The sequence below is a fragment of the Ptiloglossa arizonensis genome, chromosome 9, assembly GCF_051014685.1.
Source record: "Ptiloglossa arizonensis isolate GNS036 chromosome 9, iyPtiAriz1_principal, whole genome shotgun sequence".
Lineage (NCBI taxonomy): Eukaryota > Metazoa > Arthropoda > Insecta > Hymenoptera > Colletidae > Ptiloglossa > Ptiloglossa arizonensis.
This window is the reverse complement of record NC_135056.1, coordinates 16,964,355-16,992,050: the sequence shown is the minus strand read 5'-3', so window position 1 is coordinate 16,992,050 and position 27,696 is coordinate 16,964,355. Positions and strand designations below refer to the sequence as shown.

Below are 27,696 nucleotides of genomic sequence, written 5' to 3'. Positions count from 1 at the left end.
AAAACTCGTGACCTTTCGAACGATTCGGTTAATTTTAACGAAGCTTTAATCGGATGTCTCTTTAATCTTCGCTAAACCCTCGATCGACGAATTGGTATCGGAATAAACCGAACCGGATTTCGTTCGTATAATGAAAATTGGTAATTGGTTTTAAACAAAAGAAAACGGACAGGGAAAAGACGAAGAAGCGATCAAATTACCAAAAAACGTAAACGAGAATGTAGTTCGCGTATTTAATCGCAATAATTTCCGTACGACTTTTTATACGTAACTATAATGTCATAATTTAATTCATAAAATTCATTCTTCTTTCGAACGTTCCATCTTCTTTACTTCGTAGATCTTTCCCGAAAGATAACCGATTGTACATCTACAATTTGTCGTTCACAATTTAATCTCGTCCCAATCTGTCAAAAACCAACGTGAAATCGGAAAACGTTACCTTCGTCATCATTACTATTATCCGTAATTGTAAGTTCGTAATCACTGTAAACGTACCAATGTAAATATGTAAAATACCCTTCAAGTTACTCATCCGACGATCCGATATGCTTTTTTTCATCGTGGCGTTTCTATCGGGAAGTTTGAGAAAGCAAACGTATACATAATTTTATCATTACTATTCCCTCGATCGTTAATCACAATACGACCGGCTATCGGGCGTACGAGTCTCGAGCGTACAATTCGTAAAATATCGTATTCGAGGAGGCGTGGACGTCCAAGATGTCCTTCTCGTTCGACGCGCTGAAATGGAAACGGTTGAAAAGCGGGCATTTGGTGCGCGCCGGCCTAATAATAACAAAGCTGCCGATACGTATTCCACGAACGTAACCGTACGAATCGTAGACGGTCGGCGAAGGGTCGTTTCTCGGATTTATCTAATCTCGCACGGCGACCCCTGACCCCGTACAAATACGAAAAACAAGAAGACCTTTGGCACCGATCCTCTCCCCCTCCGAGAGGGATACTCCAGTTGATTCGGTGTCGTTAGCTATTCGGTCGGCGAGCTCGGTCAGGACAGGAAGCACTTATTTAACCAATATACCGAACACACGGCGGTAGATCAGTAATCTCCATTACGGTTCCGCGCGGTACCCTGCGTGCCGCAATCCGTGCGCGATATTTTCGCGGCGGTACGTACGATCGTCGTCGAAATTGTTTCGTCTTACCCGAGGTTTCGTTTCGTATATATATACATATATATATATATATATATATATACATATATATATATTTTTTTTCCACCTCGGTCGGCGAAATTCGATCGTAGCCTCGCACAGAACTCGATCTTCCCTCCGTGCGAAAAATCGGTCGTGCGTTGCTCGCCCTCCGTGCGGATAATTAATCGTCGCGAACGACACGCGCGTAAATCACGAACGCGGAGTGCGCGAGATAACCGGGATCTTCTCTACTCTTCTCTTCGGTGTCTCGATTCATTGTGGAGTTTTCGTAGAGGAGGGGTACCGTTTCAGCGAATTCGAACGTTCGCGAGGAATCGAACAACGGCCCGGCGGAAATGGAGTAGAAGCGCGTCCTCGTGAACGAAGGGGATGAAGAACGCATCGTAGACACGAGTGACAACCTTGACCTCGGTGATCACCGGTGGAAGCAATCATGGTTCGGGATCAACGATCGTGGAACCGTTTCGCGATCCTCCTGGTCGCGATCTGCGTTACGATCGACACGGTGCACACAGGTGAGTTTTGTTTTTTTATTTTTTTTTATTTTTCTTTTTTTTTTGTTATTCTACTTTTTCCAGAACGATATCGGTACCCTCGTTCGGGGTAACGACAATTGTGTTTATCCGTGACGGGATCCGGGAACCGGGACTACGCAACCGTGTTATTCTCGATTATTTATCTGCCGCGCGTGTTATTTAACACTCCTTTCTAAGAAGTTGCATCGGGTGCACAGTTCGCGTATCGTTCGCGTTATCAGCGAATCGTAATTCCCATTCACGATTCGTCGTCGAGCGAGCGAGAGTCGATTTCCAAGAACGGCCATTTTTGCAACCGTACGAACTTGTCAATAATCCGATCGGTAATCTCGTTTCAGAAATCTTCAAGGACCCGACCTATTGCAGCAGAACGAAATGCAAAGGTAACGAAATCCAGCGGAAGTATCGTTACGGTGGAGCCTCCGATATTCGATTAATTAATTATTCGTTCGCGGGAGAGCATCCCGTACACGTGTACACGCAACGAGGAAGTTCACGCGTACACGTGTACACGCAATGTATTCGCTATTTTAAATAACGAGAACTGGATGCAATACGATCATTTGTCCACGAGTGGGAGTACAGAGATCACAATTTTTCAAAATCGTAGATAAAGCGGAGTGTCTTTTCAAACGACCGTTTTCTTATAGAAATCGACCGGGAACGAATTTTGAGATTAAACGTAACTCTTTGGGGCACAGTGGGTTAAAGAATGCCTCATGATTTCCGTATCCTAACACGGATATTTTTCAATCAGCGAAAAATTAAAAGTTACACGAGTTAATACCGTGCCTCGTAATGAAGTATCCGATTGACCTATATTTTTAATTTTCACAACGTTCGACAATCGTGCCCCGAAGAGTCGATTGGAATTCCGAGATAACGGAGGTTCTACTGCATCGTAGTTTACAAAGAGGAATAACGTACTGTCCATGTGTTTTTAGTGCCAGCGAGCAGGAAATTCAAGTACGAAGAGGGGATCTCTTATTGGTACAGATACTCGGTGGACGTCAGCACGAATCTAGGAGGTCCACCGGGACACGCGCGAAACGAGTCGACCTTGCGCCTCGACGCGGACCTGGTGGTGCGGTTCACCAGCCCCTGCGAGGGTACCCTGAAGTTTCGCAACGCGAGCATAAGCCACGATCCGGAGAAGTACAATCCCGAGTTCCCTGACCGCGCTGGCGGCGAGTTCAAACGGAGCCTGGAACGACACGTTCTGCGATTCGCGTTCGACGACGGTCGTATAGACGAGCTATGCCCGGAACGACAGGAACCATTATGGGCGTTGAACCTGAAGAGGGGCGTACTGTCGATGTTGCAGAACACTATGCACAGATTCGACGTGGATCGTCGCGTGAACGAGCTGGACGTGAACGGAGTCTGCGAGACGTCGTATCATCTCTACAAACCGAAACGCACCAGTCTGTTGGTGAAGAAGACGAAGAACCTCTCCGATTGCGCCTACGGTTCCAAGCACTTCTCCGTGATCCAATCGAACTACTACAGGAGTCCCAGATCGGGTTCACGAGCTCTCCAACACCCCCTTGTCGAGTCGCGTAGCGATTGCGAGCTGACGATCGATCACAACGTCTACCAACAGGTAGTGTGCAAGGATCTGCATCAATTGCAACCGTTCTCCACCAACAGTACTGGCGCGAGAACGGAATCCACCGCTGTGCTACGGTTGATCAACGAGGCGAAAGACGACGAGGACGAGTACGAGATGAACAACGAAGACGACGTCGACGACGACGAGGAGGAGGAGAACGAGAAACAATCCGAGAACGAATGGGATCTCCACGCGAAGAGGACCACGTTGATATACGATTACTCGAGATCGTCCAAGACCATCCACGGGGAACTGAGAACCTCCAGGAATCTATTGATAACCTTGTGTAGATTCGGAGTGAAAATGGACGAATATCATCAAAGGTTCCCCGAGATGTTCACCCGGTTCGTTCACTCGGCCCGGTTACTGGATTATCTGTCGTTGTCGCAATTGTTCATCAGGGCCAACTTTATTTGCAGCACTGGACAGTGAGTAGGGGAGGACGATCCGTGTACAACGTTGGACGAAATTTATGACACGGGGTGGGGTCCCGCTGGTTTCGGAAACGACTTTGCCAAAGAGTTATCGGTTTACGGTTCGGAGAAGTCTGAACTTCGATGCGGGTTTACAGAGGGGTAGGGTCGGTTTGTCGAGTGGAGCATCGATCGATTGCAGCAGCCTCGATTTTCAGAAACCAACGGGATACGGACGAAGAGGTTGGCCGGTTTTTCCCGTAGTAGGATCCTTTGAACGATTCCCGCGATACGTACCTGACCGAAGGAAATAGATCCTCGCTGGTCAGCGGTGCTTTCGAACGCTCGGAAATTCCCAATTGAAATCCACGGGATCGTTTATCCGCGATCGTAATTCTCGAAGGGCTTGTACGCGAGACACTTCTACAGCTTTGTAGAGGATCGAAAGACAAATTCGACAGCTTGTAAAAATCTACCATTTGGAACTGGACATTCCAGTGTAACTTTACTTTCGGACATCGAACAAAAATATTGTTTCTTTCATACAATCTTACGGAGAATCGAAAAACAGCTTGTAAAAATGTACCGACCTCTTTTTCCATATATCCGTAAATAACGGAGACACTGTCTCGCATAATGTCACAACTTTTGCCACATGTTACGTCGCTGTTAACTATAACCGAGCCTGTGACATTATGCGGAGCAGTTTAGGTGTTCACTCAAGCAATAAGGTATAACAATGTCCGTTGGGACAAACATTTTCTCCTCAACGAAACGATACCTGACCACGTTCTTCGTTTTTTCGTAGAAAACACATCATGGACGCTCTGCCGTTCATGGGCAGCAACGCTGCCGTGCACGTGATGAAGAACCAGATAATAAAGAAATCCGTCGATCAGGCCACCCTCGACAAGTGGGTGATGGCGTTCACGTTGATCCCGCAACCGAACCAAGAGACGATCAGGATTCTCTCGCCCCTGTTGGAGTTCCAGCGTCAAATCCCGAACGCTCAGTTCGTTTTGAGTTACTCCGCGACGATTCGCGCTTTCTGCTCCGCCCACGAAGCTCGGTGCAGCAACGTGGAGCAGGTGACGCGATTCCTCTCGTATCTCGAGCAGAAAGTCGCGAAGGGTTGCGTTCCGCGAGTTCATTCACCCTCCACGGTCAAAGACGTACGTGTAACATTTCGATATCCACGGGATGGTCCATTCGATCGTTTCGGGTCGTAGTTGTATCGTTGATGCAGTTAAAACAGAAGACGATGGTTCAAAGAATATTACATTAGTAGGACAAATGGTTCGTAGATGGTTCGATGATGGTACAAAAAATATTACATTCTTAGAACCACATTTCTTTTATAACCGAAACAGTTGCACGGACCCCCCCGTATACCCAGAGTGATTTCCACGCGGATACCATTTATTCTTAATCCGAATTTTAGACCATAGAAGCGTTGAAAGCGATCGGTAACATGGGCCTGGAAACGGAGAGCATACTGACACAATTGAAAGAATGCATAGACGATCAGAGCGGATTTCTACCGATGGAGGTTCGCGTCGCGGCGGTCGACGCCCATCGAAGGATGCCGTCCTGCGAGAAGACGCGGGATCTCTTCTTCCTGAACTATTACAAAAATTTCACCTTGGACACGGAAATACGAATCGCGTCGTATTTGCAGGTGATGCGTTGTCCCGACTACAACGTCGTTAAAACGATCAAACACACCCTGAAGATGGAAGAGGTCAATCAAGGTAACTTTACACGGACTTTCGAGCCATCGACCCTCTCGAAGTGAATCGAATCGTCGTTAACGCGAGAAACTCTGTTCACAGTCGGGACCTTCGTTTGGAGCCACTTGACGAACCTTTACAATTCCGCCTCACCGACCATGGTGGAGATTCAAAGTCTTCTCACCGACAGGGACCTGGGCAACAAGTTCAACAGCGACCGAAGAAAGTTCTCGCGGAACTACGACGGCTCGTTTTTCTCCGAGGAGTACAATTTCGGCGCGAACTATCATGGAAATTTGATCTTCTCGCCGAGATCGTACATACCGCGTTCCGCGTCTTTCAACGTCTCTTTCGATCTCTTCGGGAGATCCGTGAACGCCTTCGAGCTGAACACGAGGTTCGAAGGTCTCGAGTATTACGCGGAGAAGTTCTTCGGTCCTGACGGACCGTACAGCAACGAGAAGATGTCGAGATTCTTCACGAATTTCCTGAGGAGATTCAGATCCGCGCCCGAAGAGGACTACTGGAAACGCGTGAAACGAATACCGAACGTCATCGACAATAACTTCGACAATCCGAGGATCAGTTACGGTTACAAAGTAAATTACGAGAGAATTATTAACCTTAGTGCGTGCTTCGGGTCTTCTTCGACCCTTCGCAATACAGTAGACTTCCGCTTAACCGGTCCTCGTTCACCACTTGAAAGTTTAATACGATAGAAAATAAAATTAATCAGAGAACTATATATTTAAATAATGGTAACGACGAAAATTAACATCGTAGAATACGTCGATCATTTTTCTGCTGATCAATTGTATTATTTGGTTAAAGAGGGACCGAATAGTAGAGAGTCCATCGTATATTATTCTTTGTTTTTAAATCAAAGCTATCGTAATAGATGCAATGTTCGCGTTTTGTCGATCGATGGTAACTTTTTTATTCATTCTCTTTTTTCGCTCAGTTATTCGGAAACGATCTGAAGTATTACGTGTTGAACAACGATCAAGAGATCAGAGAAGCCTTGGTACGGTTGGATCCGTGGGAGAAGTTCAAGCAGATCGGTAAGGAGTTTCACTACGAGAACGCGATGATGTTTCTCGATTCCACTTACGTGATACCGATGTCTTCGGGTCTACCGGTGCGTTTGGATTTCGCTGGCTCCGCGGCGTGCAATTTCATGACGTCAGGGGTACTCGACATCAAACGGCTCGCCTTTAATGAAATGGAACTCATCAGCAATCTCACGTCTAGGTATTTTCACGTTCGAAGAATATCGCCGTATAAAAAGAAACCTACGATTACGATTTAAACAAAAAATCTCGGTGACTATGAAAAGATACTTTTACTTAAGATACTTCAAAGATTTCTTTTTAAAGAAATCAACCACGTTTCTAAAATCTTACAATGAAATTCTTAAATCACACCTTATTTACAAATACACTGCTCGTAATGGTTAGATTTCTCATACTTCTAATATCTGGTTATTATTAAACTAGAATTTCTCGATCGATAGAGATTGTATTTTAAAGATCTTCTTAAGATCTTCGACTATTAGATGCGTGTATAGTTATCATTGCTACAACGTAACAACATTACTACATTACTACGCAATAATTATAATTACTGCAACATGAAAGGATCTAATTAGTCTTCGATATCTTTGAACAGCATGAGCGTCAGTGTGGTCGGCAGTATGACCGTGGACGCGTTTTACAAAAGCGCTGGAATCAAATTGCGATCGAACGTGTACACCTCTGGAGCTGTTCAGATTCACCTGGACGTGAAAGGTATGCGTTTGATACTGCTAAACATGCGCCTACCGAATAAGAAGATGAACGTGATCTCGATTGGCACGGATATTCTTCTGACGAAAAGCAATGGGGCGGAACTTGAGGAGAAACCGCTCGGTGTTCTGATCGTCGATCAGAACGACAAGAATACGCAATCGGTAATCGTTCGCGATGACATTATCAGCAACACGAACTGCAGCTGGTCCGGCATCGACAGGCTCGTGGGATTGAAGCTGTGCGTCGATTATCAATTGTCGAACACGACGAAGAATCTTAACGCGCCGTACTTCATCCTGAGCGGACCCACGCTCTTCAAGATCTCGTTGATCAAGGCCGATCCTACCGCCGACAGCTACTTGATGAAGTACGAGTGGAAGAAGACGGAGGTATCTTTCGTTCTAGGAATACATAGGAGTACCGATCGAATATCGAGCGATTACACGTGCAAAGATAAACGCAGAATAAAATTTGTTTCTCGAGAAGAATCGACGATTGAAAATTTTAATTAATCTCAGTTATGACGCATTTGTACCAGTTTGTAGGTTCTTCAGGGGTTCCAATGGGTTCTTCGGAATCTTTGGAAACTTTCGAATCGTTTGGAATATTTTCAATTATACGAATTATACGCGCTCGACGTACTTTTCGTGTTCTTCATTTATTTTCACGAAAGAAATCGCTCGGTCGTGTACCACCCAGTTATTTTTCGATGTAACGATTCTATTTGTTCCGTTGTAGAAGCAAAACCTATTTAGATTCATCTTCAACACGCCTGGATCACAGGTGAACAGAGAATTGAGCGCTGCAGTGTCCTTCGACACGAAGACCAACAATGTCACCGTCCTCCTGCGATCCGCTGAAAACTCCATAGTGGCGGAAGGTAAACAGAACATCACGACCGAGCGATTTCACGATACAAACTGGAGAATTCTTTTTTTCAGGCACCTACAAGAGCACGGAGAACGAGACGTTCATTGACATAGGTTTCGACATAAACGGCACCAAACACTTGGACGCTAGCGTGGGTTACTCAATCAAGAGATTCGCATACGGTTACACATTCAGGCCCCAGGTGCATCTGATCATTAACAACGAAAGGATCGCTGCTCTGTCAGGTGCTCGATCGAACGCGTAAACGAGTATCGTTCTTTGTTGGTTACTGGATCATTTTGTTCACCAAATTCGTTTTACAACAGGTGCGATAAGAAACGTTCGGAAGAACAACGTGTTCCAGTGCGACGTAGACTTAACCTTCCGAACGAAGAAAGTCTGGAGCAAACTGGTAGGCTACATCGTACAGAGAAACGTGAGCTTGGCTGCGGACATTCAGCTGGAGTACCAGCTGCAAAAGATGCCCAAGAAGGAGACCCTCCAGCTGGAGGTATCGTTGTCCAATCGTTCCTCGAAGACGCTCACCCACAAGGCGGCCGAGCTGAAGCTACATTCCACCGCGTATCCGCAACTGAACGCTGTGATAACAGCGTGGTATCAGCAGGCGTTGGGTCACTTGGAGTTGCAGGCGAAGTTCAACTCGAAGCCTCACCTGATGGACGAGCGGCACACGCTTACCGCTCAGTTGATTCTTTCCTATTCAAAAATGTATTTCCAGAACCAGGACACGAAAGTGAGCGCGTCGATCGCAGTGACAAAACCCATCGAAAACTTGGACATCAAGATAAGCGTTCAGCATTACGCCATGGGACCGGAATCGAAGACCAGCTTACTGATAGGATACGCTCCAGGTCGGACAATCGTTGTCACCGTTCTTCTTTTACAGTTGGTCCAACGAAACGAGTTGTTTCCTTTCCATTATGTTTTTCTTTCTACTATGTTTTCATGCACTGAAATGTTCTTTGGTACGAGTGTTCAAATATCGAAATGTTTCTCTGTTTGAGTCAATTGCCGACTTTGTCACGCACTGGTAGACCCTTGGACTCGTTTCATTGAACCGACTACAGCGAATCGTCATCATTAACGGTCGAGTTGTCCGTCTTTAGAGAAGAAGATCAGCTTAACGGTGATCCTGGTGATGCCACGCGGTCTGATGTTCTCTATGGAGGCTCACGTGAATCTGACAATACCGAATTTTAACTCCATGTTGCTCAGCGCGCGTATAATCGAGCACTCGAAGCACACGTATGCGTTGAACTTCAGTGGGACCTGGTTCAGCGGGCACAACGTGACGATCGGCGGTACCTACTCGGACCAATCGGTAGCGAGCGTCGTCAGTCATAATTTGAAGCTGAACCTGAAATCGCCGAGCTTCGCGAACAACGTGCTCTTGTACTGCAGATTCTACAGGAACTACAGTGACATCATAGTGGACCTGAACATGGAGCAGTTGGACCACGACAAATACGCGTTTATACTGAATCATACGGTCATGTCGCCGACGGACTTCGTGTCGTACGTCGAGGGACGGTACAAGAGCAACGTGTTCTCGGTGATGACGAATGTCGATACAGAACGGGAGATACGCATGGAGGTGCACCTGGACAAGTGGAGGGACGTGCATCTCGCATTGACCGGCGTCAACGAGAAGAACAGGAAGGAATTCGGGGCGGAGGTGAAGTGGGACGCGAATCGGGATCCCGCGTTGAAGCTCGGGGTATTTTTCGCGTTGGAGAAGATGATCCCGGTCGTCGACGAGAAACAGCTACCCGAGAAGAATCTCATCGTCACGGTGATACTCACCTATCCCGGTTGTTTCGTCACCACGTCGTGTCGCGTGGTCTCTCGTGGCCAATTCAATTACATCATGAACGCGACGACCAACTGGAATCTGGACCAGACGATCAATCTGTTCGTGGAGACGGATTACGTCGCAGAGCCTGGGATGAGGACAGCGAAGTTGGAGAGTCAGTTGCTCACGCCATTCGAGACTTGGAAGAGGACCGCTCTGAACACCAGGTGATTCTTGAGACAGATTCCCGTTTATAGTCGACAGAGGGAACCGTTAAGATCAGTGGGACGTTACTCTTGTCGATAATTGTAAAAGCAATATAATTTATCTGGTGGTACACTGTGCACGTCTCACATCACTTACACGCACACTTCAATAGTACCTAATCACCCTAACGGCGAATGTAGGCACGTTAAATGCAAACCTATTAATTTTTAATCGCGTTACAGGTATCTGCAAAAGGAGAACAGAATTCTGTTGAGCGGCGGTGCTCAGTGGAAGGATTCGCAACACGTGTTCATGGAATTCGACGGCAGCACCGAGGTGCGCGACAAGCTCAAAGAATGGAGAGCCACCTACGTCGTGACCAGTTCCGTTCATTCCATCTCCTGGACCACCGTGAACGTCACCCACAAGATCATCGATTCGGAGGTGGCGGACACGCATCTCCTGGTCAAGTACAATCCAGACAAGACGATCGAGGCATGGAGTATCTGGTACCTGGACAAGAGGTCCGAGAACGTGTTCAATCTGAACGGTAACCTGCATCTCGAGTCACCGGTGACCAGTTACAAAAAATCGGACATGAAGTGTCAGCTGCAAATCCTCCCCGATTGGAAGTTCCTAGGCGCGGCGAGTTTGGATCTGGACAAGGAAACCTACTCGGCGAAACTCTTCGGAGATCTCAGACGTATCAAGGAGTCCACCGTAGAGTTCAACGTGACCACACCGTTGGAGAAATTCGCCGATATCCACGGTCGTTTCGGTTTGTCGGAGAGTAATAGACACGTGGTCGCGATGGTGGTGATACCGAGCGGACCGTTGGGTTTCGAGGGTCTCTGTCAATTATTCACCGCCAGCTACGACTTCAACGTGAAACTGATGGTAGCCACGCCGTTGGAGCTGCTCCAGAGGTTGCTCCTCGTGGCCAAGCTGAACAATCGGGAGGCCGACTTCCGAGTCGCGTACAACAACATGCTGGCTGGGTTCCAAGGTGTTTGGCACTACTGCACCATCACCGACTTCCATTACACCTACCTGCTGTTCACGCCGATTCGTGGCCTCGAGGAGATCGGAGTAGTGGCGAAGCTGATCATGACGGACACCGAAGTCGAGAAACACAGCATGGATACCGAGTTCTCTATCCGATTGGCCGAGATGAAGATCGGTGCGAAGGCCAAAGCGGGACCGAAATCACCACCGGTTAACATACAGATAAAAGCGCCGCTCGAGATCGCGAGCAACTCGACGACACAGGAAGAGGAGGATTATGGCGAGGACGAAGAAGCCAACCCGTTCTACTGGAACGGTAAGATCGAGGTGTATCCAGCGATCGTGGAACCCGTGTTGGGCGAATTGGACATCGACTACGATAGAAACCTGTACAAGATCAACGCGGTCGTGCAATACTTCCAAGGGAAGATCATCGTGGACGACATTTTCTTCATGGAGGATCTGTTCAACATCAGAAACGAATTGAACGTGATCGCGCCGTTTAATATCTTCAACGAGCTCGTCTGTCTGAACGTGTTCATCATGGACCTGGAGAACAGCAATTACACGATGCAGATTGCCGTGAACGTCAAACGCAACAGAACCTGGACCGAAACGGGAATTCGCATTAATTATCTATTCAGGGAGGACGAGATCGATGCGCAGTCGCACAACGTGGCGTTGAACGTCAAAACGCCTTTGGAGTTCCTCAAGTTCTTCAACACAAGCGTGAAACTGGCGTGCGACGAGGATTTGTACAGGGTCGCGGTAGTTATATACGCGCCGAACAGCGCGATCGAGACTCTGGTACGATTGAAGACACCCAAGGATCTGGTGAACGCCACCGTCGCGATGAGGATCGACACACCGATGCTCCGGCTACCGGAATGGACCCTCTTGGTTGTGCGAGATTTCAGGAGCGAGGAGAAGCACCTGACGATCAGCGGTAGGCTCCGATCTCGGTCGAAGTCAGCCTCATTGGAGGCGAAATGGTACGCGATGAAGGATCGAGTTAGAGCTACGGTGGCCCTGAGGAGCTGGATAGAGCCGCTGAGGAGCCTCGAGGCGGACGTCTCTTACATAAACGCGATCGCGACAAACGACACCATGAATCTGATCGTTCAGGTGAAACACCAGGATCGTCACCAGTACAAACTCACGGGCAACTACACCGCTGGAATTGTCTTGGCTGAGCTGTACACGCCTAAAGTGAGCGGTCCTCATTTCGAATTTCACGGTCACACGAAGAAGATAAACGAAACTGGGTATCACGTGAACGGAGAGCTGTTAGACCTCGCGACCAAAGCGAGGCGTGAGGTGTTTGCAAGAATATTCGGTTGGAACGACACGTCTTTGGACGTGGAGGTGACCACCAAGTCGAAGAGCGGGACAAACGTGGAGGATTTTGATCTCAGGCTGAGGAAGTGGAAGTACGGAGTGAACGTTGCTTTGTTGGGTAGTTCACTGAACGGGACTCTGGACGCGAATTTCATCAACTACTTCAACTGGGACCTGAGAGCGCGGGCGGACGCTTTGGAGATGTCGGGCGAGAGAAAGCAGGTGTTCAAGGTGAACGGTACCATGAACGTTCAAGTAAACGGCTACACGACTTTGTACGTACACGCCGAGACTCCCATCAAGGGAATCGAGAATCTCGTCCTGAACGGGAACATGCTGTTGACGAACAACAGCGGGGAGATTCGTGTTCAGGACCAGGTGAACGAGGACAGTCATCGCTTGACCGTACAATGGAAATTGGTCCACATGTTGGACATGATGGGAAGAGCAATGATCGGATACAAGACGAAAGATCTCGGCGTAAGGGATGTCGATGTTCGATTGTTCTACATGAACCCGGGACGCGCTTTCAAGAACGTAGCAATTGGCTTCGACGTGGACGTCGATAGGGAGAAATGGAAATTTGCGGTGAACGCCAGCGGAAGCATCCAGGGACGGAAATTAGACGGATTGTTCGCTGTCAGGCTACCGCCACCCGACAACGATGATCATCGATTTGTAATTAGCACTTACGGGATCGGTGATGTCAAGGACGCGTCGTACGTCATCGGCTACAACGCTCTACGCGCCAAGAGGAATTACGCCTCCGATGGCTCGGTCAGTATTCAGCTACCCGTTTATCGAGGTGTTGCTCTATACGAGTTCTCGTATATTAAGATGCTCTATATGAGTTTTTCTGTATTGAAAAATTCCTCTATATGAACTCTATATTGAGAAATTTCTCTATATCCTCTCTGTTGAGAAGTTTCACTAGATGAGTTCTTCTATATTCAGAAGTTGCACTAAATGAGTTCTTCTATATTGAGAAATTCCTTTATATGGGTTCTATATTGAGAAGTTTCTCTAAACGAGTTCTTCTATATTCAGAAGTTGCTCTGAATGAGTTCTTCTATATTCAGAAGTTGCTCTAAATGAGTTCTCCTATATTGAGAAGTTCGTCTATACGAGTTCTGCTTCTATTGTGAAATGTTCCTCTATATGAATTGTATATTAAAATGTTCCTTTATATGTCGCTCAAATTCGTACAGATATACATGAGCGCGCGAGACCTCAACGTCCATCTGCGAGCATCCTGGGGAAGGTTACCCGTTCAGACCGTTAACAATCTCTTCAACATGACCTTCGACAACAAGGAGATCAAACTCAAGTACTCGTTGTACACACCGAAATTCCAGCAACAGGAGACGCTGCTGGTTCTGTTTAATTACGACGCCGCCCACGACACAAATATACGTTTGATAGGCACGGATATCTATTTTCCCGCCAGCACAAAAATTGGTTCAGCGAATGTGTCATTCGACAGTTTGGTAAACGTCAACGGAACCGCCGTTATATCCACGATGAACGTCTCGCAAATTGAATGCCAGTTTACCGTGCTCACCACACTGTAAGAGGAGCCATGAATTTGTAGAATCGAAGTTTCACTTCGTACTGACTCTAAAAATATACAGGGTGTTTCGTAATGTGTAGAATTCACTTCAAGAGTCGATTGTACCCAAAAGTAATGTAAACAGTTCGTATAAATTATGTTTCCTTTTTCATTGTTTACAAGGTGTAAGGAATTTTGTGTTATCCAATTACCTTTACAGAACATCCTGTATATTCACATATCAAATATCATCCTTAGATCCGGTATGTATCACGCGTTCACAATTGTCACGTTGCAGGCAACGAAACAAGAGATATCTCAAGGTCCTCTGGCCGCAAGACACCGCAATATTGGACTCGGACTACACCTACCGCAGCCACAAGCTGGATTCTGATTTGAAGGGTGTTTTTCACGTGGAAGTACCTCTGAACACACGTCACATCGGTCACCTGACATATGGTTACGAGAAACGGCCCCAGGTGACCACCGGTAACTCGGAGATGACATATAACGGGGAGAAAGTGCTCCAAGGTCGGTACAACTCCAAGAGCGAATCCAGGGCTGGCTTCGAGAAAGAGCGTATTCAAATCACGATCGAGAACCCCTACAAGCCTCTCGGTATCCTCTACATAAATCAGTATGAATACAGCGCGGGGAACGAGGGTACGAATTACCCAACTGTGGAGTTCAAGCACGTGAACCTGTACCGGATCGACAACAGAACCGCGTTTAACGTGGCTGGAGAGTCCAGGATCAGAACGACCCACACGGGTCAAGACATCCATTTAAAAGCGATCCACTTCAACAGAACAGTGGAGCTCCGCACCGACTACCAGGTCCTGCCCGGCGAGTTCGATCAGAACGCCTCGTTGAGTCTGTCCAAGGACGTCTGGATGTCCTATCGCGTGAATATCCTAAACAAAACGACCGAGGACGTGGACAACCAGTTCCTGACGTTAAGCGTGTCCTATCCACGTAGAAACATCACTCTGGATGGCTTCTACTGGATCAGTCGCGAGGAGCTCAGCTCGGAACTGAAACTGGACTGGGATCGCGAAACGAGTAACCCTAGAACCGTCGGTGCGCAGTTCAATTGGGTGAATGTTTCATCGACCGACTTGATCATGCAGCAACGAGCCACCTTCAGTCTGCGACATCCCAGTTTCGCGAAAACGGTCTACCTGCAGGGAGAACTACTGAAAAAGGACTCGCGGGATTTGTTGAACGTCACCATCGTTGCCGACTATTCCACAGATCCGGATAAGCTCTTCGTGCTTTCCGGATTCGTCAGGGACGAGAGCAACCTGCCCGTGTCGTGGAGATACGTCTACCAGGTGATCGGGAAGCATCCGAGCACCAAATTGAACCTGGACGTCCGTGGATTCGTTCACAAACAAGAGATGGTGCTGTTCGAGACCATAAACAACGGCAGCTACAGGCGAACCTTCCTAACCCGCGAGACTGGACAACTGAACGCTCGTCTGGATCTCGATCGCAGAGAAGTCCTCTTCCAACGGGACTACAACGAGGCGGTTAAATACCTCTACGCTCGATATATTCCCACCGAGAAGCAGTACATTGCGAACGGTAGCATAGTGAACACCCCGAATCTGAACGCAACCGGAGCCTTCTTCCTCGACCCGGGCGAGAAGCTCACGTGGATGATGCTCAATTATACACCGAGTACGTTGTTGCGAATTCGATCGGTTAGAATTCAGGGACGGAGAACTTTTTCTCTGCTAGCAGCCACGAGAGTTGTACAGCACACCATTGAGTCCAAATTTTACAATTATTAACGATAAAGTTTTGTTAGTTAATATTTCTACGTTCGACAGACGCTGTGGAGAGTTTGCGGATGTACGGAACGATCCCCGACGCCCGGAACACCATGTTCAACATTTGGAGAACCTACGAGGAGGACTTCTCCATATCAGACGTGTCCTTCTACTTGAAGCTGAATCATTCCAGATTGGTCACTTCTACCCTGCGCTGGAGACCCGAGCTCAGGAGCGACATTCTTGTACGCGGTACTCGATGATTTATTTCGAATTTGGTTATACTTTAAAATTGAGAATGTCCACTTTGTTTCGCAGAATGGTATTAAGCAAACGGCACTGGACATCTATAACGGTCTAAACGGCGACGCCGATTACTGGAGGCAGTACGTGAAGACCGAGACGGTAAACGTGATCTCGGACGTTTGGGACGACGCTCAGGAGGATCTTCGAGAATTCATCAACGACTGGAAGTGAGTACAAGGTCGCGAATGTCCTTGGAAACTGCTCCATCGCGATTCAAACGCTATCAATAACCGTGTCGTTCGCTTCCAGCAACTTGAAGGACCTGCAAACGGACTTGGACGAGTTGAAGACCTACCTGAACAACTCCTACAACATGAACGACTTCTACATCAAGGACCTTGTCGATATCGGGATACACATTGTCGATGAGCTCGCTCTGCGAACTCACATACAGTCATTGCCAAACATTCTCAACGAGATATGGGAGATAATGGGCGAGTCGGGACAGGCGATCATAAATTCGTTACTCTGGGTGATCGAGACCATCAAGAACGCGTTGAACAAGGTTTCGGAAATCGTGTCCGCCATACTGAGGGGCGACTCGGCCGCCCAGGTGGCGAACATAGTCGAGAAACTGATCGAGAAGTACGACAAGTTCGTGAAGGATCTTCATGTCTCGTTCATCAAGTATATCGAGAACCTTTGGGTAAAACTCTCCCAGTCGATTTCTCAGCAATGGAATCGATTTTTGCTGATGATCGAACCGTTGTTCATTCGTTTCATACATTATCTGGAGACCGTGGTGTGGAAGGCCAGCAAGGAGGTAGTCGATTTCCTGTACGATCGTGGAAACGATATCATCGCTTCCCCTTACTTCGATCGGTTCACCAAATTCACGCAGGACATCGACAAGCTTTACCGAGACATTAAGGCGAACGATATCGTGACCAATGTTCAGAAATACTCGGGACTGATAATACAGTTTCTAAAGGAGCGTTACTTCACCTTCGTGCCGTTTGGTAAAGAACTGAAAGACGTGATCGACGAGATCATTACCGAGCTCATGGAGTTACGGAAGCTACCGTCCATACACTACGCCATCGAGAACATGCACCAATTGTACGACAAAGTTTACTACGTTTACAATTATATCGGAGTACAAGAGAAACTCGAGAGCATCGTACGATTGATTTATTCCAAATTGATGGACATAAGTCAAACAGCGCTGCAGGCCGAGAGTCGGTACAGGGAAGCCAAAACGAAGTTCATCTTCGATCCCAATCAAGGTCTGATGTGCCTGGAGCAAAAGTTACCGATGTCCTGGCACGCTTTCAATCAAACACCGGAATTCCACGAGATCCCCGAGTTTAGGGTCATCGACGACATCAAGTTGTACTTCGTTGCCTCGAACTTCACTTTCTGGAGCCTGTATCGATACAAATCTTACATGGAACCATTAAAATGGCTACCACCTTTCAATGGTAATATACACCGTGCAGCGAGTTTAACGTCATTAGGTCGAAGTATTGTCGATATTCGAAGCGCTGTAACTTCGTGAAAAGAAATCGTACAGTACCGTACTTAGGCTCAATATAAAGGGAAAAGCATCTATTTTGTTATAGTTGGATTGAATTTTAAAAACACTTTCATACTCGAATGCGGGGTGTAAAATTGAAGATGGTTTTTTTCTTCGAAAATTGCCTACATTCGAACGACTCTCCGGGGGTTTGATAAATTTTTCTCGCGATTCGTTTGATTGTGATTTTAAAGGCGGAAATCTCCCCTTTGTAACGAGCTGCTAAACATCGGTGTACGATTTTTATCACCGGATTTATCGCACTTTGAACGACAGCTGTAAATCAAATTTACCATGCGCTAAAATAACGTATCATTTTGAGTGGATCAAAGAGGCCAGTAATTCAGACTTCGTGTTATATCACAATCCGTGCAATGTTTATTATCTGCTTAAAATTCCAAATTCATCGCCATCGTCGAGCAACAAAAATCGAAGGAAATTATGTTTCTATCGTAGAACACGAATGACTGGGTTATCGCACTTTAAACGAATAAAAACAAAAAACGAGCCGTTCATGTTTGTTGGCAACTGTGTTGGATTTAAGTACTAAAAATCTTATTTCTCCATTTCTCTCTCTTATTATCATATTCGTTTCAGCGCAAGCGATGATCATCGGGTCGCAGCATTTTACCAGTTTAGACGGACGACATCTGAATTTCGTAGGTCCGTGTACGTACCTGTTGGCACGTGATTTCGTCCGGAACACGTTCACGATTCTCATCAAGTACGATCTACGACCCGACCGTGTCACGCACAAGATCGTCATCCTGATCGAGAAGGACGCGATCGAGCTCGACATCTTCAACGACGTTAGTGCCAATTCAGTACTCCCTCGCACGACCTATTGACTCTAATCGACTAGTTATCACCACGTGATACTCGTCCGCGCATAAACTTTCATTCGGTTTCTTTCGTTTCTTCGGCCGGCGTTACCGATACACGTTACAGTACAGTGCACGATCTCGATCGTGCGTTCGGTATTCACAATTTTAACAATTGCGGACAACCAACGTGAGAAAATGTTCGCTTTTCAAATATCGAGTATTGTGCACTGTATTATGCACGTGTTGTTTTTTTTTATTGTATCGATCATCGTAAATAGATGCATTATCGGTAGAGGTGCGCGAGAAGATCGAGAAGAGAATGTTCGAGATACCCGAGACAATTTCCAAAAATTTCCACCACTCGTTCTGATCTTTCAAATTGTAATCTTGCTATCCGACCACTCGAGAATCTCGAATATTCTCCAATTCTCGCGCGCCCCTTATTATTATTACTATTGATATTATTGTTACTATTATTATTATTATTATTATTATTATTATCATCATTATCGTTACAAACTAACTCGTACTTCTCCTACAACGAAATACGTAACGTTTCGCGTTTTCAGAACATCAAAATCGTATCGGAACAGTCGCCGAGCACAACGAGCAATCTTCAACTCCCCATCGAGCTGGAGAACGGTACCACGTACGTTTACCGGGCGGAGAACGTCGTAACCGTGGAACGTAAACAGGACCAGTTACGACTCGAGTGCAACTTGAAGTTCAATCTGTGCACGCTGGAACTGTCCGGATGGTATTACGGCAAGACAGCCGGTATCCTGGGCACCATGAACAACGAGCCCATGGACGACACCACCGCGTCCGACGGAATCGTGACGAACGACGTCGCACGGTTCGCCGGTAGCTGGTCGATCGACGCCATCGACGAATGTCCGCGCGATACGAATCTGGCGTCGTCCGTAAAAGAGAAGGACGTGGGGGTTGTACGTTTCTGCGACGATCTGTTCGTGAACAAAAGCTCCGAGTTCCTCTCCTGTTTCGACATGGTGGATCCGACCGAGTACTCGACCATGTGTACGCGCAGCGCGAGCAAATCGGAAGCGTGCACGGTGGCGTTGTCCTACATGCAGACGTGCATGTTCCACGACACGTACCTCAGGATACCGGACACGTGTACCAGCTGCACAATGATGAACGGGGACCGTATGGCGGAGGGTCAGTTCAGACGATTGGAGGGCGAGAACGTCCCGATGTCGACCGACGTCGTCTTCATCGTCGAGGGGAAGGACTGTAACCGCGACGTCAGGCAGAATCGTAGCATCGAGCAGTTGATCGTGCAGCTCGGCAAAGAGTTCGAGGATCGTGGCCTAGTTGACAATCGTTGGTCGTTGGTCGTCTTCGGCGCGGACGGTGTGTTCGAACGTCCGAGGAGCGTCGTCTTCGACGGGCAGATATTCACAAAGAACGCGGCACGTTTCGTCGATTATTTCGATCACGTGCCCGTCGGGGACGGCAGCCGTGACATCTTCGCGGCGATCGTGTTCGCCACGAAACTCGTCTTCAGGGCCGGCGTCTCCAAGACTTTCATCTTGATGCCCTGCTCGCGCTGCGAACCGGAAAATCAAACGGTAAGCACGATGACCAGTAAAGAACCCTGTTCTCGCGAATGTGTATCTAAATACACGCGTAGTATTTCGCGGGTACTGTGTTCAATGAACATCGGTAGATAACACGTGGAAAAGAAAAAGGAATACAGACGAAAGAGATACGATACAAGAGAGTAACGCAACGTAGAAAATAATATACGAACGGTGTTGTAAATCGTACGAGTAGTGGATAAAAAGAAAAAAAAAAAAAAGAAATTTCTGAGCACAATTACAACGATCTTGAATTTCCGTAGACGGCGCGTAGCATTGATAAAATACATCGTAGTGATATACAACGGAGAAATAAATTCTCGTAAACGTTATACGGTTACCTTTCTTTTAGTAAATGTATACTGACGACAAGGTATCGGTTTCAGCTGGACTATTCGGTGCTGCACGAAGCTTTACTGGAACACGATATCACGCTCCACATACTGATGGACGGTGATTTCGAGTTCGAGAAGGAAAGGATGAGTAAAATGTTCTACGGGCTGGACGCGATCAATTCGTACACGAGAAAGGACGTCAAGACGTTAATCGGGGACGTCGAGTTAAGGAGACACGTGAAGCTTTCGAAGAGCGCGCTCGGCTACTGTACCCCGTTGTCTCTGGAAATCAACGGGACCATATTCAGCGGCGACAAATTGCGTTTCGATAAGTTGGTATCGATCAAGAAGTTCATCAGCGTTTTCGCCAAGAGGGTGGCTCTAACCGCGCTGCCGAATCCTTGCCAGAATTGCGAGTGCACCGCTAACAATAACGGTGTTACGCGAATGGAATGCATCCCGTGCGTTTATCCGATGCCGGTTACGGTTGATTATGTGAGTTTTCATACCTAAATTGCACAGTAACGTCCCGACCGCTGTTCGTCAATCTCGAAACTTGTACATCGCTATCCCCACCGACTCTGAGAACTGCTCGGGACGAGCGACTCTTAGGACTACCTGCACTTGAAAGCGATAAAGCACGCGTTAAGTTGAGTCATCATTCAATAATGAAAAATAAGATTAGCATATATTATTTGTTCCGTCGCTACGAAAGCATTCTTAACGAATTGCTCGGTAATTTTGTATATGGTGGAGGACTACGCAGTTGGAACCGTATTGATAACTGTCAATAACTAGTTCTAACTGATATTGGTTCGGACGAAAACCTTTAAGTGGAAATCAAATTTATTCCTTTAACGAGAAATCTTGATAATATTGAAACAATTTCAACCATGTCCAATCATCTGACCATCGAACGTCCTTTCTATACGAATATCTTTTCATGATTTTTTATCGCCTTCGTTTCATCAGACATATTCGAAGTGTTGTCTTTGGACTAGGAACAATAATAATCGAAAACAAAATTTATTGAAACAAAAAAAAAAAAAAGGCCATCGTTATAAAGATTATAGAGATAGTCATCTGAATGAAATGGTCGAAACTATTCATTTGTACCCATTTTTTTCTTTTTTGTTACAGGATGCATTTAATCTAAACGATTCACTGACAGCACTGCAGCGAGTGAATGTCGATTATGGGCAAATCGATATCGACTACAGCTAAAGTACCAACGGAGGTACAGATGGATTACTGATAGCCGTCATACATGATTTTATGTATTTAACATACTATGTCGTAAAATGTTTACCAACGAACGAAGCACTCACTTCTTGATAATAAGTATTTAAGACGCATTATTACACAATCTCGCATTGTGGCGCAAAATATCGTATATACCATAATAACGATTAAGTAATATAAATAACTTTACATATCTGTAAAATAGTATTTGATTCCAGTTTTATTTCAAAATAATTCTAGAGAAATGTTATGTGTACGCATAGATAAGAAAGAGCCAATCTCGTTTATTGATTAACGACTCTACCGTATCATTTTCTTTGTTACTTCGTGATAATTATCAATACGAAAATTCGAGTCAAAGAATGAATAGAACATCTCACTGTTTCGGCTTTTATACAAACGTAGCAATATTTGAACAAATAATCATAATCCATCGTGTACTAAGAATAACTTATAGCATAGACCGCATATTTCTGTTTCTTTATACACTTTTTGATTGATCATTTCTGAAATACTAATTATCGACAAGTACAGTTTACAATTCAATTAAACTATCGTATGTAAACGCAGTGCCATTCGTTCGATCGTTATTTGCATCGCTAACAGTGAATAAAATATCATATAATGTAACCATTTGATAAGATGGATACAAAATAACTAAGAATATTTAACGTAGATATATTTTAAAGTTTTTTTGTTACATATTATGGCAATGCGTAAGCATGGCAAAGACTTATATCAAACCCTTTGTACACGAGATTCTAATTTTTGAACAATAATCTGCCCCCTTTTCAAGATTCTAAAATACTAGTAATTGATACAAACGGAACCGATATCGTTGCATTGTAAATATTTTACTTATATGAAACGTAAAATAATAGTAAAAATTGCATAGTGTCAATTTGATAGACGAGAGTTTAAAAGGCGTTCATCTTAGAAATAAAAAAATTATCGATCGTATACAAGTCGGAGACACGTGTGTACAGGAAAACTTTGTTCCATAAAAGGACAACCATGTAATCGCAATTGATTTATAAAACCTTTTGCTTATATATTATCTGTGTATAATAATTCAAAACATACTATACAAATATAATACGAATCGTAAATGGCAATCGATTCGCGTCACACTCTTCGTATTTGTGTTTACCTCTTTTGCAAACTGAAAGGTGGCGAGCAAATTTACTGTAAAGATTACAATTCAGCTTACTTCAAAACAAAAATGACGATGATGATGACAATAACAATGACAATGAAAATGACAATGCGGCGACGATAACAACGACGACAATGATGATGATGGTGGATGACGATAATAATTAGCATAATACTAGTAATAATAGTAATAATAATAATAATAATAATAATAATAATAATAATAATAATAATAATAATGATACTACTATTATGGTAATAATAATAATAGTAATAATAATAATAATAATAATAATAATAATAATAATAATAGTAATAAAATCTCTAAAGACCAATCAAGTCTTTGAAAAACTTAACGAAAATATAGAGCTTTTTTTGGATCGAAGAGAGTGACAGAAACTTATTGGATTTAAAACAACCTAAAGATGGCCATAAATCATGTAATTATATAATGTACATGATGGCCGTAAAACAGGAGAGTACAACTTAGCACAAAACTATTTGTGCCGATGTTATTTGGCCACTATTATGATATTTTTATCTAGACGCATTGCAAATTGGTCACCTGGTATCGTGTGCCTGTAGGTGATTGGGAGCGTCGGCAAATGTGAATTTTAATTTATATGCTTCTGCGACCAATATACCTATTTCTGAATCTGTCCAATTTTGAGTAGGCAGGTTTTGTAGCATCAACATCAGTCCCTAAATAAAAATAACAAATCATTTGCAAACATTTCTTTCTTCATTTGCGACGAGTTATATCATTCTTTAACACTCACTTGAAAGTCAGGTTCCAAAAGGAGATTACGTCTCCAACGAAGAAGAAATGCGGCGCACACATAAAGTTGAAACGAAGCAAATCGGTCGGATTCCGCTAAATAGGTATCCCACAGACGAATCGTGCAATGAAGAGGAATTTCTCTCGTTAATAAGTTATTCATCCATCTAAAGGAAAACTGTAAATAATCTACACCATGCTTATGAAGATGTTGATGTAATGGTGCTGAAAAAATAATTTACACAAATGTAATTCTACTAGAAAAAAATGATACATTTTTAACAACACAGGTGCATACCATCGATTCTTTGTATAAGTTCTTTCAATTGGTTCACTTTGTGCTGAATGCCTAATTGAGCAAAGATATAATTATCCTGAATACCATCAAGAAACTTAGACAAGCACCAAAAACTATCTGCTTCTATAATGTTCCTCTGTTCTTTTTGTAAAGATGCAACATCATAATTTTCCAGGTCCTGCCATGCAGATACAGGTACTGCTTCTTGTAAAAATACCATAAAGAAAGGTGTTACTAGATCATTCATTCCCTAAAAAAAAATCAAAAAATAAAACAATATAAAAATGGTGCAGATAAAATTGACCTGAAAATCGTGTATGTAAACATAACATGTGAAAAATAGTGTTATCTCAAGTACTTGAACATATCCAGAAGCAGGATGACGAATTGCCCAAATATAAAGTATCCTTTCAAAAATTAATTGTACTGTTGCCTGTTGAAACAATGAAATAAGGGGTGACATTCTTGGAATATCAATATGAATTTGATGATATGTATCTTGTTGAAACCCTTCGTCCCTTTCAATATCATAATACTGTTTTACTAAATTCCAGTAATCAAGACGTTTACGTTCTAACACATGTTGTCTACGTTCCAAATTAGCTGGTAAATATTCCTATATTATAGAAAACAGAGAGCAGTTTTAAATATATAAATGAAATTGTTATATTAAACATGAAAATTCGGTATAGTTTACCTTTCTTACTTACAGACAATAACCTCCAAGTAACAGAACGCAATCTTGCAGGTACACCTGACCATGATAATTGCCTTAATTCTTCTAAATTTAATACAGAAGCTTCCAAAAGAGATTGAAATTTATCTACTTTACTTTCACCATCTACAATTATTAATAAATGAAAACTAAGAACATATTAGAATCAATTTAATTAAAAAAAATCACTTGATAATATGCACCTTGTTCTCTAGAAGGTATAAAAAATTTGGTAGGAGCATGCGTTCGTCTAAGTGGTTGTGGCCTGCCTGGAAATTGTGTAGGTCTATGGTGTGGGCAAGTACCATATTTTATATCTGTATCATCTGTGGAATGTTGACTGTTGTTCATGTGAGAATGCATAGACAAATTAGCATTTCGCAAATGTAAAGGTTGAACAGCTAATCTTTGTAGAGCTTCTGCCTTTTTCTCCTCAGGAATGATTTCTTGAACTCGTTGAGGAGGTTTTGAATTTGTTCCTGATTCCAAACATGTTTTTCTCGACCGATGACTATTAATGACATTGATAGCAGCAGAGTGACTAACTCGTTTTGATATTTTTACATCAGAAACAGTGCAAAATTCATCGTCTCCTGAATCCCAAGCATCATCCACACTTTCTTGAAAATCTTGAAACGACATAGAACCTCCACTACCTCCTGATGCAATTCCACTAGTGGACACTGTATTGGTTAAACTACCAGACACAAGTGTTGCAGCACCCATTTTACCAAATTTACCATCTTGTTTTGGACTTGGTCTTTTGTTACATATGTAACATATAATTAAACAATTATTTAAAGTTATTATTATAATTAACAAGACAACATAAAATATACGCACCTGCCTGGTACAGCATGTGTATTCTTCTTCCAAAAGGATTGATGCGATTGATAAGCTTGACCATGATGACTTTGATTTTCCATAATTATTAGAAATTATGTTAAATGGCACCTGCCACTTTTTCAAGACAATTGAAGAAGCAAGAGAAGTTCCTCATTCCCTTATAAACTATTACTAAAACAAAAATTCACACTGTTGATACTGAAACTTGTAGTTAAAATTCTTTGGTTAATGTCCTCTTTTAGACAATGCAAAAAATGATAGGGACCACATTGCAATATAAGGCAAGCGATAAGAATAATAGATATCAATAAAATTATATAACCATGCCATTTTTCTGATTCATGTTACTTTGTATAGGATACAGATAAACTTATATTATATGTTTCCAAATTTGTCTTTGTTGAAAAAGCTAGCAAGCTAGCAAATATTTACATAAAGATGTATGCAAGGATTTTTCTTAAAATATAATTTCACTTATTGGAAATGACAAATGAAACTAAAAATAAACCACCAATTCCACGTAAAAGGGCATTTGAAAATAATAGAAATGAAAGAACATGGTATTATGAAATCGAACTCCATGGTACCGCTTTTATAAGCAGGTTATGTTAGACGTCATAAATATTTGGATCAAAATTAATGGAAAGAAAAAGTGGAAGTAATGTTCTTACGTTTAGAAATGTTTGCGCAATTGAGTAATTACGTCAACAATGAACGAGCTAAAGAAACATTTAAATCGTTGTATAGCTTTTAGAATATGAATTATTGCATGCATAAGGCAAGTGGTTGCAAGTAGAAATTGCATAGATCCTCGAGAAAATGATCGTATTGCGAAGTACACATTTTAAAGAGGATCTTTTTAAAATTTACCAAATTTATAAGTAATACACTACGGTAAAGTCTTGTCTGGTAAACGATCACTGTTTTTGACGTATGACAAGCTTATACTAGTGCTGCCACCGAAGAAATGGCTAGATTAAATTTTGTATTACTATCTGTCTTCCTAAATTACGTTTTCAAACATGTATATTATTATTTTTTTTAACATTTACGATTTTTGAGGGAATCGATAGTTTTTTAATATGCATTCTGTCCATAACAGTAAAACACGTTTTATTTTTGCATAATTGCTAAAATATTTTAATAATGAAACTATATAAAATAGATTTGATTTTGCGTGTAAATGTTATTTTAGTTATAAAAATATATTACAATGGTCGAGGGAATACCAATATACTATGAATAAAAATGATTGCTTAAATGTAACAAATATTTATCAATTGAACAAAATTCTCAATGGGAAAAGTAGTTTTATCAAAATTTAATAAAATTTGATTTTTTTAAATCTTTTATTTATCTACACTTCGATAATATCTAATGATTGTTTCTGTTTACTTCAATTCTAGGAAGATATCTAGTAAGCAAGTTGCTAATTTTTTAATTATAAGAAATAAAGAAGAAAGTCTTGTCATGAACGTTCATAGTTGTAAAATATAAGTTCAGTACTATTTTCTAACATTCGTCAAACTTTACAAACAATCAGTTTGCCTTTTCTTACAAAGTATTAAGGTATTTACCTTATACATGAAAGTATAACGCATTTACTAAATAAGAATGAAGTCTGCTTTGAGCAAGTTGAAATACCATTTCTAATATCTATCATATGCATGACTATATTGGTTAAATAAGACGTCTTAAGCATTACTTATCTTGCAGCATTACGTGACGCCATTTTGAGATTGTGTGCGATATGTCTATGAATTGTATCAACCTTGAGTAAACGGACATGAAACATTCAAAGGAATTAATATATTCCGTTTGAGGAGAGTACAACACGCTAAACTTATCTTTCTACTTCACACAAGCTTCTAATAGCTATCACGTGACTGAAATGTTAGTGTTATTGCTACAGCGAACGTAGAAGAGTAGAATCAGTATCAATTGTTGTCAATCATTATGTCGTCAATTGTATGATAGAACGAACTTGAATGTTTTGAAACGCTTCTCGACATTTTAATTTTAAAATATATTATAAGTCCACAGAACAAATTATTAATTATTAAATGTATATCGTTGATAGAGTATTAATATTTAGTTGTAATATTACATAACGATTTTATAGTAAATATATTAATCACAACATTAAAGAAACTCGGCGCCAAATAATGATGAAACTCTCGAAATATTCCTCTACAAACTTAATTAAGCGTTTTGCCGTTGAGGGTGTTGCATGTATTGCAAAATTAATTTTAAAAGTAGTACAA

The 27,696-nt window shown here is 43.2% G+C and overlaps 2 protein-coding genes across 8 annotated transcripts; one reads left to right on the top strand and one right to left on the bottom strand.

Annotated features, from left to right (window-relative positions):
• The first annotated feature begins 1,240 nt into the window (after nucleotides 1-1,240).
• Apoltp (Apolipoprotein lipid transfer particle) lies at nucleotides 1,241-22,775 on the top strand. Its single transcript, XM_076320783.1, has 22 exons — nucleotides 1,241-1,696; nucleotides 2,056-2,100; nucleotides 2,662-3,757; nucleotides 4,551-4,914; nucleotides 5,184-5,493; nucleotides 5,575-6,071; nucleotides 6,434-6,723; nucleotides 7,141-7,648; nucleotides 7,998-8,139; nucleotides 8,201-8,374; nucleotides 8,456-9,001; nucleotides 9,257-10,169; nucleotides 10,392-13,269; nucleotides 13,701-14,059; nucleotides 14,340-15,724; nucleotides 15,877-16,061; nucleotides 16,135-16,289; nucleotides 16,372-17,543; nucleotides 18,236-18,447; nucleotides 19,032-20,054; nucleotides 20,450-20,893; nucleotides 21,539-22,775. The coding sequence occupies exons 1-22, from the start codon at nucleotides 1,615-1,617 to the stop codon at nucleotides 21,620-21,622; spliced, it is 12,864 nt and encodes a 4,287-aa protein (XP_076176898.1). The 5' UTR covers nucleotides 1,241-1,614; the 3' UTR covers nucleotides 21,623-22,775.
• On the bottom strand, nucleotides 17,987-27,370 carry Tbc1d22 (TBC1 domain family member 22). Of its 7 annotated transcripts, none has more exons than XR_012993360.1 (10): nucleotides 27,138-27,370; nucleotides 25,430-25,603; nucleotides 24,790-25,346; nucleotides 24,582-24,712; nucleotides 24,230-24,487; nucleotides 23,872-24,121; nucleotides 23,575-23,798; nucleotides 23,361-23,497; nucleotides 20,405-21,021; nucleotides 17,987-20,032 (listed from the first exon to the last, which is right to left on the bottom strand). XR_012993360.1 is itself a non-coding variant. In XM_076320784.1 (10 exons), exons 2-10 carry the CDS (start codon nucleotides 25,510-25,512, stop codon nucleotides 20,011-20,013), a joined length of 1,776 nt encoding a protein of 591 aa, XP_076176899.1. In that variant the 5' UTR covers nucleotides 25,513-25,603; nucleotides 26,303-26,488; the 3' UTR covers nucleotides 17,987-20,010. The 7 variants fall into 7 exon arrangements, 2 of the variants coding, with proteins under 2 accessions (XP_076176899.1, XP_076176900.1); XR_012993358.1 differs by lacking the exon at nucleotides 27,138-27,370 and adding an exon at nucleotides 26,104-26,489; XR_012993357.1 differs by lacking the exon at nucleotides 27,138-27,370 and adding an exon at nucleotides 26,303-26,489.
• Nucleotides 27,371-27,696: the final 326 nt, after the last annotated feature.